Raw genomic sequence first — 14454 nt, forward strand, 5'->3', positions numbered from 1 at the left:
TTAAAATAATCCAAATAACTGGCGCATTTTTATGGTTTATGGGGATTTGTTTTGCTATTTGTTCTTGTTGACAAGCCTTCATAACACAAGTTTGAGCTGCCTTTCAAGTGAAATAGGGCCAAAAGTGATGCTAATTACACTTTGATGTAAAGCCTTCAGGAAAAAATAATTCATTTTTCTAAGCAAATGGTGAAGTTTGCTTCAGTTTGCCTTAAAACAATTCTGCACAGAAATAACTTGAAACCTTTTTTAATGTCATCATGAAGTATTTCGACCCTGCATGGTATTTCACTCTCAGGTCCTCATCGTTATTTATAGGGTACCTTTCATATGGCATGCAGCACAGACTGCCTCAGAGAGCAAGATTAAAACAGCGCAGACCAAAGGGGTTATCTGTCCGTCAACCACCAGCTACTGTATATACTACAATGACTATACATAAGTATCTCATAAAAGCCCCAATAAAAACAAGAACATAAGACAACAATAAATACATTTAAGACTGAAAATTACTTTTTAGCATGTTATTGTTAACTGTTGTCATTTCCAGTCTTAAATGTATTTATTGTTGTCTTATGTTCTTGTTTTTATTGGGGCTTTTATGAGATACTTATGTATAGTCATTGTAGTATATACAGTAGCTGGTGGTTGACGGACAGATAACCCCACAGGGGTTGATATCAAAACGTATTTTAGCCACTTTTAAAAAAAAAAAAGCCTACTTATAAAATCAATATCTGTCTAAGTGGATGCTGTATTTTGAGTATTTTCACAGCCTTTTCCTTTGGGACTACATTTCTCACCACCGCTGGTCAGCTTTTTGGGTCACAAAGTGCTGTTAGTGGCTGATATACGATCCGACTGAAATGAAACTTCATGTTGAAAACACTCTCAATACAGCGTCCACCTAGACTGATAGTGTATTTTTTAGGTAGGCCACTTTTAAGTGGCTAAAACATGTTCTGATATCAACCCCTCTATACAGCATAGTAATGCTGAGCTGTGGCATGCGCGCATTTGTCTGTTTCTGAAACCGGGAGCACGTGGACCACCAGCTACTGTATGTAATATAATGACTATACATAAGTATCTCATACAACCCCACTTCAGAAATCCCAAACTATCCCTTTAAGTAAAAAAACAAATAAAGCAAGGCAAAAGCAGTTAGTCTTAACATTTCTTTTAAAAAGTTCACAGAAGTGGAGTCCTTCAGAGGCCTCAGAGGCGGACTGATTCAGAGACTATAAGGCCACAGTGGTTGGGGTCGGGCCAGGGTCAGAGGTGGAAGTCATTATTGTGAAGCTATCCATGACCTTTTCCTGAGAAAGAGGAGACAATGATTTGAAACATTCATGATTCATTTGGGCCCTAAAGAAAAGTCTTGTCTCTCAGGTGTTGCAGTGCAGTGTGCTCAGCCATGTATCGTGATAAGAAAGACAAAAACACCGCTCAGTATAATGCAATGTTAAATGACAGTGCTGCAAACTGTTTCCTCAATGAACACCTCTGTGAAGCACTTCTAAAATACCCTCAACTTTATAATCTTCTGTTATTTTTATAGTGGGGCTGTTGTTGTGACTATTGTTGCTATGTGTATTTAATATTCAATTAAAACATTTTTTAGCAGAATGACTACATGATCCCATCTTTTAAAGCAAAAGCATGACACTGTGGGGGGGTGGGGAGGGGGCATTATCCACAGGTACAATTGCTGCCACCCACCTACTTTAATTTAAGTCTGAAAGAGGCTGTTCGCACGCACATCTTCTAAGCTAGCATGAATGAGTATCTTTTTTTTCAAATTAGTTGACCTATCAACATGCCATGCAACCATGATGGCATGTGGCAAATAATGCTCCAAAGATAATTTTTAGTGAGGGACCAACTGGCAGAACCATATTCAAAGGGGCTCTTTGACCTCTGGATTATATAAACACAAAATTTAGGGTTTTAGGGTATTCATATGTGCCATAAGAAACCAAAGTATGTCAGTATGCCAATTTATCAACTCTCATATTGAAAGTTTCCAACTTTAAACTACAACAGCATAATTGAATTCCTGAAATTCAGTTATGGCTTTTGGTTATAGTGTGACACCCCAAGATTTTTGGTGGCCCTATCTGGCCGCCCCTCTTAAAAATTTCTGGGTGAGCCACTGATTTTGGCAAAGAAGCTTATTTACTTTCTGGCCGTGTTGCGTGAGATTGACACTATGCTCTAAACTCTTTTTCAAAAATTGATTTTTATACTTTGGATATGCCAGTAATGATGAGAGCCTTTGTGGCTACAATATCTGGTTTCTCTTGAACCTTTTTCCCATCAAGAAATCTCATTATTTTCACAGCCGGTGACAAACTATGTCACCGCAGAGAATTTCAACGATTTCCTGGCAAGTGTGGTGTTGAAAACTCCCAAATTAGGCCTGTTTAACAATAAAAAGTGTTTTAAAGACAAACATCACAATGTAAAGAGAAGTAACCTGCACTCATGCTGACATCCTGTTACCTACATCTCATTTATCAGGAGTGGTTTCTTGGTAAGCCCCTCCACGACAAAGAGTCGACCATCATCCATCACTACGCGTTTGCAGAGAATCCTTCCGTCTTTAAATATCCAGATTTTGCCGCTGCTTGGGTCCTAAGCACCCCCCTTGTTGTTCGGTGAGTATGTGCAGTAAATCTGTTTGTCTGTGAAATTGAGTCATTCAGTTTATATCAATGCACTAATGTTTCTTGAAAGGATATATTGTGTATTTATTGCATACTTCAACAAAAGAAATCTGTGATTTGTTATTTTAGGCTCGCAAACAAAGTGAAAGATGAGCCACTTAAGTCTGACTTCACCATTGATCTGAAACATGAGGTGAGACATGAGGCACATTCGGTTACATTCAGGCCTGTTGTCTATGGAAAGTGATGATGAGGCTGCTGGTTTTCAGCCATTTTCTAACCATTTTCTCATTGCTCACACTCAAACCAGCGGCGACCTACTGTAATTTATTTGCACAAAAAGCGCAAGGCATGAAATCCATCTAACCTTGAAGTGAAATCTCATTACTTTGGAGAATTGTCACGGTGCGGCATTGAGGTTCTTATTTTTATCACTGAAATTCAGTCAGGGAGGCATCTAGGGATTTCGTTGAGTAAACACGACATCAGACTTATCGGGTGCAGTGTGGAAAAGGTGGCTCAGTTAGAGATGGCAGGAGTTCGCTCCTAGAGATTCAATTATAATACTATATATTCTTTTGTGAAAATAACAGGATGTGATGGGGAATTTTTCTGCTGAGGCCTCAAACTGAATTAAGGAATTTTAAGTTGTGATAAAATAATGCCAGATTTTTTGCAGATGCACATGAAAAACATACACATGCAATCTCATGCAAGTCAAAATAAAGACAGCATATATGCAAATTTACAGGCAAATATTGCATGAATCCTCCGTGTCAATCAGTAGATTAGCTCCAGGCTGTAAGGCGGCAGAACATCACAGTTTCCAGTTTCTGTATTTCCTTATTCTGTGAGACAGTTGCCAGTATTCAGACATCTCTGATTGTACTGTCCTCATTATGTATTCTTTTACTGTAACGTCTGGATCTTTCCCTGTAGAATAGTTCGACTAAATCCTAGATTTTATTTTCTTCTTCAGAAAGAGGTACAGTAAACCCACCGGCTCTCAATTTCTCCTCCTTCATCATCCTCTTATATCTTTTGTTAGTCATCTTAAATAGAACATTTTCTCACTGGAGTTTTTTGTGGGAGCAAAATAATTGTTATTTATTGTTAAAAAAAAGAAAGAAAACATCCAACATCTCTTCTGTTACGTTTATGATAAAGCATTATTATCTGAAAGATTGTATATTCTGCAGGGCTGTCTGCATTTCTTTATGTAGTTTTAAAGTGTCCTATATTAAAATGTATTGATAGAAGGCCTTTAAAGTTGTTAATTACATTACATCTAATTTTGGGAAGTCTTAAATTACTTTAAACTCTTTGAACCCTAAGCAAATTGGCTTGATTTTTCTTAAAACCATGGTAAGAAGGCAATGAGCAGCCAAAGAAGTAATGAGCCAAAAATAAGTAAGAAATTAAAAGCAAATAACCTGAAAATTAGTCTAAGAAAACAACCACAAACAAATGAAAAATAACAAACAAACAAGGAAATGACTCACAAAAAGTGCTTAAAAAATACAGAAATTATATGGTGTATTAATATGTAATAATGATAGTTTTTCCTCTACCCCCCCCCCCCCCCCCCCCCCGCCACTCTCCTTTTCCTTTTTTTCTCGTCATGTTTTCTCTTTCCTTCTTTCTTTTTTAAAATAGTTTTCAAAATCTACCTATTTCTGGCAATTTGTCATACATTTCTTACCCAGTTGCTCATTGCCTTTTTCCATGTTTCTGAAGGAAATCAAACCAGTTTGCTCAGGGTTCAAAGGTTTAGATACTTGTGAAATATGTCTGAAAGCAGCATACAAAAAGTGATAGTGCTCCAGGTTTTAAGGGGACGATTTCTTTTTGTCAATTAAGTAAAGCTCTTTTGCATAAAAAAATTCTGATGTAATAGATCTTTAAAACCTATGACTGAACCTAACACAGTCTTTTTACCCATTTGCAAAATGCGGATTAAAGTAACCCATTTTAATAACCATATTTCTATATAAAATCTACCTTTGCAGGACCACATATATTTACATTTATTCTTACCTCCAATGCTTGAGTAAGAAAAAGATGATTCATCCAAAAAACAGTCTTAAATTTTGGTTAAATATGATCTTTAAGAGGTTTTTAAAAGCATTAAGGAGAAGTGTCTTGATACCTGTAGACACCCTGATCAATCTGTGTTATTCTAGGTCGCCCTGTATATCTGGGACAACGGGAATGGTCCACATCTCACTGCTGTTCCCGAGCTGTGCACTGAGCCAGAGGACTCTCCTCAGACCCACCACTGTGCCACCACTCTGAGTGCAGAGCCACCTCTCTGTGTGAGTATCTGATCTGTGTGCAGATCAATTAGATAGACCTCAATTCCCAGGAAATGTCGAAGCACAAAATAAAATATAAAACAGAGGGAGCTTCACTGTAAGATGTTTGCAGTTCTGTGATGTATGATATACGGCCAGCCGTCAGCCTTCGAGCTCACGGCCGCATCGAAGCAGCACCAATATTTCATGATGCAGTATGGCCTTGGAACGTTATTGCCCTTCATACACCGTTCAGTAGAACATTGTCCATTAAGCTAAAAAGATAGGAGTCTTTGGTTTGTTTGCTCGCTTAGTTTGATTCAGTTCCTCCAAGAGAGAAATTCTCCTCCATCGCTAAGCAACATCCATTTGTGTCCTCAAATTATATGGAGTTACGTGTGCCTTTTTTTAAACTTGTTTTTGAAACTCCTCTAAATGCATTCAAGTTCATTCATCTCTAACATTGAATGTGTATCAGCTTCTACTAACATTAGAAGAAGTTTTAACAGGTCTTTGGATAATCTTCTTCTGTTCGATTATTCTGTTCATTATTTCTGGAATAAGGAAATCACAATTTTCATGCAAATTCATGTTGTACCCAGCTGGTGACTAACCAGCTCCCAGTTTTATCCCCGTCATCTCTTCAGCCATCTTACACTCGTGCTCATCAGCATTTTCTGACATGAACACAGTGATTGTATTTGTCACAAAAAAAACATAAATCATTCCACATGTTTTGTGATACATTTAGACCAATTGATTTAAACCAGTAAAAACACTCAATGAAGCCATTTTACATTTAATTTTTTTTTTTTTGCTGCTTAACATGTTGGAACATAAAAAGCCCATCACCTGCTAATGTGTGCTCACCTTTTTTTCCTCTGATATCTTAAGAGACATTTGGGATGTTTTTTTAACAGGCAGCCAATTATCCGCAGAGGTCTCTTCCTCTCCAAAACAAACGGACCAGCTGATCTAAACCAGTAAAAACACAGAATAATGCAGTTTTAGGTTAAAAAAATCAATGTTTTTTGACAAAATTGTCTCGCAGGGGTTGAAAACTACAGTGACATAACAATGCAAAAACACAAATGGTCCTATAATGAGCTGTTTGGTGGTTAGCTCTGGGATACTGTCTCATGGCTCACTGTAACTTTTATTTTCAGGTGATTATACACTAAAGAAAACATTCTTATTGTATTACATTCCCTGTCTGTTAAATCCCCTAAATCCTACACACTGGACCTTTAAATGAAACTAAGCAGAATAATGACTATAAAAGACTCAGTAACTGGTGCAGCTATATTATATTTTTTAAATATCTCATCTTTTTTTTGTAACGAAAGCTTTACAACATTAGTAATGATTTTCAGTAATTGATCTCGTGTCGTTTGCTGTATCTCAGAAAATACCGAGAAAACTCATTGCAGTCTGTTTTATGTGCGAGGGAGAATTGTCAGGAGGCAGGCAGAGTCTTACTTTAGAATAATCCTGCAGGAAATAATTGGCGCTGTCTTGAGTTCATGCTTGATATTTTGTTGCATCTGAGTGGGAGCCAGTGAGTGGGTGTGGCTGAGGAAAAACATACAATGATCAGGTCACAAAGTATAGAGGCTCAGTACTTTCAGTGTCAGATAGAAGTAGCAATTTTAGTTTGCTTAAATCATGACTGCTCTTGGGTTTATTGTAACACTTTTAATGTTAGTGTATTATTTTTCAGACCATCTTGGAGTGTTATTATAAGCATGCTGTGCCACATGATCCATTGTTCGTATTATGTTTGCTCTGGTTGAAAGAACATTGTTTTGTGAGCTGATCAGGACGGTCAGCCATCCTTTTGCTGGCGGTTGTTTACCTCACATGCACCCTTAAACGATCAATAAAGTTGAGAAGAACGGATGTGTGCTCAGATGTGTACGTGACTGTAGCCTTGTTAAAAGCGGACAAGGTGAGTTGAATTTTGGGATGTCAGAATTGCAGTGTCCCAATTCTGATTAGTTTTTTCTCCCTTCTTAGATTTGACAGAGAAAAAAATCTGATCTTTAGTGATTCAAATCACATGCTGCATGTGCAAGTGGTCTTGAGTCTTACACGTTTTGGTATTTTTAAAGTTTTTTTTTAAGTCTGAATGTCAGAGTTATATTTATGTAGTTTTTACCTCCCAATGGAAATCACTATCCTCATAAAACTACATTTATTTGACCAGAAAGCAAGACAAAGGCTTGAGCAGCCAGTGGAGAGACGTGAAGGTCACAGGTTTAATAAGTATTCAGGGAAAAGTTTCCATTCATACAAAACAAGAGGGGACATTTTGTAATCGGCTAGTGTTCGAAACACTTGCGAGAAAAATTGCCAAGTGGGGGCCACGGCAGCACTTGGCTGCAGTGTCAACAAAGAGTCAAGAGTCTCAAGAGGCAGATTCAAGGAGGCAAAGGATGACAATCAACAAAGTGGCCACGGCAGCAAAACATGTCCCTTTTATTTCAGGCTATAAACTTATAGTGATGTTGCTGCTCTCGTCTTGTAAGACATTTCAGGACAGATGCTGGCTCAAATTTTTATCAGACGTGAGTCATTTTATAAAATGAGTAAAATAGAGTTCAAATATAAAAAGAGGCAACATGGTCTGATGAGAAAACTAAAAGCCACAATAAGAATGTATTTTGAGCTTTATAGAGTTTTGGGGGGTCTTAGGTCAACAAAGCATCTGTGCTCAATCCTGTAATATTTGGATGTGTTGCTGCCTGTCTGTCTTTCAGTACTGTAGAGCTCTTTTTGCTGCTAGAGACGTTCCAAACCATTTTTTTTTTTTTGATCTCTGAACTTGTGTATTGGCTGATACTGATGACCTATCCAATACCATTGCATTCAAAAAAATGAATAGCTGTTTGCTACAAACCGTGTATGGACATGGAATGATTCCTATCATAGTTGTATGACATGGCTCTTCTTTGTAAAAAATGAGCAAATGCATAGAGAATGAATGTCATAGAACTATCTAATCTGACATTTTGCTGAAGGCTAACAGTACAGTATTTATTCATTCATTATTTCAGTACACCCTGCACAGGTCGTCAGACTATCACAGGACTGACACATAGAGACAGATGACATGCTCACATTCACATCTACAGCCAATTGAGAGTCACCAATCATCCTAACCTGCATGTCTTTGGACTTTGGGAGGGGGGTCTGGAAAGCCAGGAGAACATCCACGCATATACAGGAAGAACATGCACACTCAAACCTGGAACCCCTACAGTGCTAACCACTACATCACTGTTCTGCACTGCAACGGTATACTATTCACCCAAAATATATGCTTCCTCACCGCACTAAAGTGGTGAAGAATCATTTATGTCTGACAAAACTAGTGTGAAACTACTTTTAAGTTTATTCATAAATTGCATTATTTCAGAGGAGTGCATAGACTCATGTACTTGCCGATACCTGATCCAGCATTTTAGGCAGTATCTAAAGGCATTTCTGATATTGGTATGGGTATGTAACAGCTGTAGGTGCAGCCTGCTGCTCTGTATGATCCACATTTTTAGGTTCCAAAGAAGTAGGATTGTCAAATGTAAAATGGAGGCGTTTGTCCGGATTAACTTATCACCATTATCACCATCATTTTTCTGTTGTTTTTACTGATTTGGTGGACACATAGACTGTATAGAAAGATGGACAACACCTCCCCACTAATCCCAGCTATGCCTCTGTGAAACTAAAATATCCCAGATACAGCTGCTACCATCTTGCGCTGGTGACATCATTTGGAGCCAGAGTCTGTGCTGCACAGTTTTCTGCGGTATGGGCATTTCCCACATAAAACACCCTGTTCAACCAATCGCAAGCAGCCCCATTGAACGCTAGCGCATGGATTGGCTGTCATAGCTGTCAGTCATGGCAGAAATTCCCCTTTTTATAGTATCAAATTAAATTAAAAGTGAACTTATATACCATAAAAGTGATCACTTAAACAAACAGCAGGGTAATCATTTATTTGGGGTGTATTTTGAGTCTTTAGTTTGATCTCATTCACTAACATGGAGGGGAGGGCGTTATGACCTATACTGTAGTCAGACACCAGGGGGCGATCCAGACTGAAAAGCTACATTTAAGGGGAACTGTCATGTTGTCCATCTTTATATATGGTCAGGCATCTGACTTAAGGGGGCGCTCCAGTTGCAATTACAGACTGTATGCATGCACAAAATACAACATAATGCATTGTTTTCAACTGAAATCGCTAACAATGGCTGAGTGGGAAATGGAACTCACCAATAGTGGAGCAATAATTAGCTAAATAGGCCGATATTTCCCTCAGGAGTTGGCAAAGACCAAAAAGGAGAGTCAATATTGGACTCCAAATTAAAACTGATGATGCTCTTTAACTGCTGAATGTGTAAATACAACAAGCATTTGTTTCTTAACAGTAAATGAATGGAATAATTAAAATAATCCTTGGCTGCAGCCCTAATTTGTACATTATTGTTTAAATTTCCTGCTTTTGGTTTCTAAGTGGTGCTCAGGCCTTATCAGGGCACAAGAGATTGTTACTGTACATCACATCCTGTCTACAAATGTTTTTGGAAGAGTGATGGTTTGTGTAGCAGCTGATGACATTTTTAGTGTAGCGTACATTTTTAATGCTTTCTGTCTGTTGTTGATTTAGTGAATCTTTCTGTGTGACTGTTTGAGCTTGTGAAAAAAGAAACACAAGCCTCTTCCATTTTTGGCTCTATGTGGTAACAAAGGGCTCAGAGATGCACGCAGAGATGTTCAGTTTTTAGTTTTATATTCTTTTTGATTTAATTTATCATCTTTTCCACTCTCACTTGTTGCTTGTCTTTTTATTCCAGAGGCTTTTACATTTTGTAAATGTACACCCAATTCAGCATAACGTGCTGAATCTTTTACGTATGCTGCAGTGTTATCAGCTGCTGTGTGTCTATAGTTTCATAGGGAGAACCAAAGACAATCAGAGGGCCAAATGACCTCAGACCATTTACAGAAATATCCAATTCTAATTTCGCTGTGAAGATAACAACTCCCACTGATCACTTAGACACTTAATAATGCCTGGAAAACTCAATTTCAACCATTTGGCAGCATATGAAGTAGAAATGTGATTTATGTGGAATGGTTATGTGAACATTTTCTCTGATTCATGTCTTGTATTTTCATCAAAGGAGGAGCCTGTAAATAAAGAAGATATATTTGTGGCTGTGAAAACGTGCAAGAAGTTTCACAGTGAAAGAGGTAAGTCACACTCTTACAGAATCCACCAAGGATGCACAATTTCCCTTTAAGTAGTGCCTGCTTTTTGTCCTGTTGTTAAAACTAAATGGGTTTGTTTTACCTTTGACATGTGTGACTGTATAAGAGCTTTTCCTTAGTATCGTAATTATATCTTTCTCTGAATTATTCCACTGTCATGTCTGAAAGGATTTAATAGTACTGAGGCAAAAAAATACCTTGAAGTACTTAACTGCGTGCCCCCCTTGATGCTGGAAATGCATGATCATCCAACATTCCTGCGGATGTTAAGAAATCACTTACTGATGTTAAGTCATTTATTTCCAAGCTCTTCTGACATTAAGCTGCATCTCTTTTAACCTGATAAAAATGTAGTGGGTTCAGTCAGTAGATCAAACTTCAGATTCATTTCAGAGGGATCAGACAAATTGTACGCTACATTCAAAGAGTGGTGCTCAAAAGTAATTGCACTAATTACTTTAATTACCATTTCCTCTGGCAAGCTGCCATTATCAGTTTAAAATGTAGACAAAATGAAATGAATATTAGATTTATATATCAAAGGTTAGCTCTGATCAATAAGCAATAGACATGTGAGAGCTGTGTATTTAATTTACGATGTCACTAAGTGTTAAGGCTCTTTTCATCTTCTGTCTCTGTATTGATTATATAGAACAAAAACAGTGATATGGGGACGAAAATGTACATTCATCTATTTAATATATTAATGTAGAGTTCATTTGGAAATTGTTGCAGTGATTTTCTCTCCTTTTTCTTTGTATGGTATCTCATGTTAGTTCTGTTACTGTCTCAGAAACCTACATAGTTGTTAGTTGTTGTTTTTTTAGTCATTTAACCGTCAAAGAAGAAATAGAAAACACAGGCCTCCACTCTGTGTGTGTGTGTGTGTGTGTGTGTGTGTGTGTGTGTGTGTGTGTGTGTGTGTGTGTGTGTGTGTGTGTGTGTGTGTGTGTGTGTGTGTGTGTGTGATGATCCAGATTTAATTCCTACATGGGGAAGATAGTACAGGTAAATCTATAAAATAAAATATTAATAGCCTTTAACACAAATAACGTGCATCAAACTGAAGAAAGCTTTGCCTCTGTCACACTGTAGAATCTGACAAGTAGATCTTACTTTAAAAAATATCTAGAAAACCAATTGCCTTGAAAAATGTAAATGAATATAACTACTAATAGTTAAGATTCCTTAAAATTTTGTTTTATTTCTTTCCTTTCTAGGTGTTTTTCTTACTAGGTGTTAGCAACTTTAATTAAACTTGCATTATTAAATTAAGCCAAGTTAGTCAGACTTTGTAAGATTATGTGTCATGACAAAACAAGTTAATTTCAGCTGGTGATTTTTAGGCTATGGCTTCACAAAATAAGTTTATACAACTACATTTTCATTAAAATTAAAAATCATATATAAAGTAAACATAATTTAAGACTAATAATTATGTTCTCTTACCTTTCTCAAGTCCGTTTCAGAGATTTCAGTTTCAAGTAAGATCAAGGTCTCACGTCATACAGTGTACATTCCAGATATAAGTGAATGTTGTGACATTATGTCACTGTACAGTGTACAGTAGTTATGTGACTTGTATTACTCATACAAAGGGTACATTTTTTGCTAAAATACTAAGTTCATTCACCGTTCTCTTCCCATTCTGTTTTCTATAATAAGACATTCTTGCAAAAACGTTAATACATCTCATGTTGGTATATAACTCCACCAATAGTCTCATAAAAAGTTTTACTTTTCTGTATGCCTTTTTATACGTTTAATGTGTAGGTTGTGTTTTTTTCTTTTAAGATGTGTAGGCTGCTTATCTTTTTTCAAACTGCTCCTTAACATCTATTGATTGGCTACAACAGTACAGCAGGCAATCAGCGTTTGCCCTGCATGATGCACTTTAACTTTAACAGTATTTGGTGCTTAATTGTACCTACTGTTTTGGTGAGTTCAATTCTAAGAGCCTTTAGAGGCAGTGAAGGCCAGCCAACTCAACGTTTTGTGGTTCATTCTTTCAGTGTTAGATATGCCACTCTGATTCACTTTTGTTGATTTATGAGAGTTGAACACAGCCTGGAGCTGCTGCTGCTGCTGCAGATCTCTGGGTATTCTGTGTTTCTCAGTCCACATACACTCTGGACTCCAAAAGGCAGAAACTCATCACAAAACCTCCAGATCTCATCAGTCAGTTCCCAAATCAAATCTACCAGAAAACTTAAAAATAAAAATAAAAAAAATGCTGAAACTGATGTTTTTTTGTTTGGCAGCATGAGAAAGTGTTGATTTTTATAACCATAAATAAGACTAATGGAACTCCAAACTGTAATACACAGTATTATACATAAGTCCTGATTTTTTTCTTCTTCTGATTTTCAAGTTATCTTCAACAGGGTCAGAGGATTTAAGAAGATTAACATTTTATCCTAGTTTTCTCTTTTATTTCCACTCTTGTATCTATTGATGATTTATTTCTTTAGGAACTGCCTCAGTGGTCCTAAATAGAATATTTTACCAGAAGCATCAGACAAACCATGTATTTTAATAAATATGAAATTGTCATTGGCTCAGGGAAGCCTACAATGCAGAGAACCAGAGGGCTGCTTATTGTGAAACTTAGTGAGCACTATTGATTTTTCTCCCCTTTGCTCTAGTTCCAGTGATAAAGAAGACGTGGGAAAAGGATGCCTTCTTTTTAGAGTACTACAGTGACTATGCTGATACTTCAATACCAACCATTAATTTAGGAGTTCCAAACACTGAAAGAGGTAAGTGCTCCTTTATTAAAGGCTTAAATCCTTCAGCCTCAGGTGCAACAACAGAAACAGTTACTGGCCTTGGCTAAATGTGCAGGGTCAGCTCCATATGTAAAGCTACATGAAAAATGAAATGGGCATTTTTTGTTTTTTTGCGTGCTTTTGTGTTTATATGGCTTCTCAGAATAAGGTGATGAATGGGTCTGTGCTGTCTGTTTGTTCTTGAATTTGAGGAGCTTCACTCAGGCTGAGAGCTATAAACTGCACATTTACTCACCACAATCTTGGCCAACATCCCCTGCTGATTTCCACAGACTGTGGGACTGTCAGTATTTAATGAAATGTTTGCCTCCGATAATCCGACATTAGTTCATTTCATCACTTGTATTAGTTTATTTTTAACCATGGCACACATGAACCTGTTGAACTTTGTCAGACTCGCTGTCGCTGCTGTCTTTTCAAACTATTATACCAGGGACAAGTATTGTTCAAATAAATAGTCATTTTTAAAACATGTTTCATGCTTTCTTGGCTGGAGTTGGATGAAATGAGTGATCCCACTTTTAGGTCCAGGACACATGCCACATCTTTAACCGTCTGGAAAACAGGCAGTGGGTGTTTCTCTGTGCCAACCTCTGAGTTGCTAAGACCATAATCAGCACTGTGCTCACCAGAAATCCCAAGTTTGGAGATGATCCTCCTCCAGAGTTGTTTTTTTAAACTGTGTATTAGGCCTAAAATATGTCCTTGCGGCAGATATGAGGCTCTGCATAGCTCTGCACTAAAACTATAACTTTCTCTTCATATTTATTATGGACTGATACCAGCAGTGATCGATTGTTCCGATCGCATGCCACAACAGCTTTGCTCTTGAAAATGGATTTTAGGGTGCAAAAACACAACATGTGTATAAGTGCTTTGATATGAGAGTGGTATTTATCTTCTCATTTGACTTCTTGCAAGAAAGGCAATATGCTTATTTCCTAAAATGACTAACTGTTCTACAGATTCAGAGAGCCTGATTTTAAATTGTAGACAAGAACTGAGGTGTTATCATAGATATTGGAATTAGAGATTTGGGAATTACATTTAAAACAACACACAAGACGTCTTAAGTATTTTTACCTCATAAAATGATGCAGACAAAAAAAAAATCAAGAATTAAATCAAGAGCACAGAGTTAATGAGCACTGCTCCTCTGCATTCAGAGGCTGCACCTGGTAACAAAGCCCAAAGGCGGCTCCCTATAGGTGCACCAGATACGGCTGAGTGGGAAACCCTGGAACAGTCCAGGCTTCTCTGGAAAGAAAAAAACTTCCCCAAGCTGGTATAAGAGTGTGGTGATCCCTCAGGAGGAGCTTTACCACAATAACATCCTTCAGCTTCTCCCGAGGAAGACGCTCGATGCTAGAAATGCATAATACATGATGATCAGAAACAAGTACGAGAACATGGAGCATCAGA

The 14454-nt window shown here is 37.4% G+C and overlaps 1 protein-coding gene across 1 annotated transcript in view; it reads left to right on the forward strand.

The window, feature by feature from the left end:
* The window catches only part of b3glcta (beta 3-glucosyltransferase a), a 91737-nt gene that overhangs the window by 62180 nt on the left and 15103 nt on the right, over positions 1-14454 (forward strand). Inside the window, exons 7-11 of the mRNA XM_042487441.1 lie at positions 2524-2660; positions 2799-2862; positions 4853-4984; positions 10156-10225; positions 12889-13002. Coding sequence (XP_042343375.1) covers positions 2524-2660; positions 2799-2862; positions 4853-4984; positions 10156-10225; positions 12889-13002 — 517 coding nt within the window. The remainder of the gene's footprint in view (positions 1-2523; positions 2661-2798; positions 2863-4852; positions 4985-10155; positions 10226-12888; positions 13003-14454) is intronic.

Source organism: Plectropomus leopardus, chromosome 5 (genome assembly GCF_008729295.1).
Source record: "Plectropomus leopardus isolate mb chromosome 5, YSFRI_Pleo_2.0, whole genome shotgun sequence".
NCBI classification, from domain to species: domain Eukaryota; kingdom Metazoa; phylum Chordata; class Actinopteri; order Perciformes; family Serranidae; genus Plectropomus; species Plectropomus leopardus.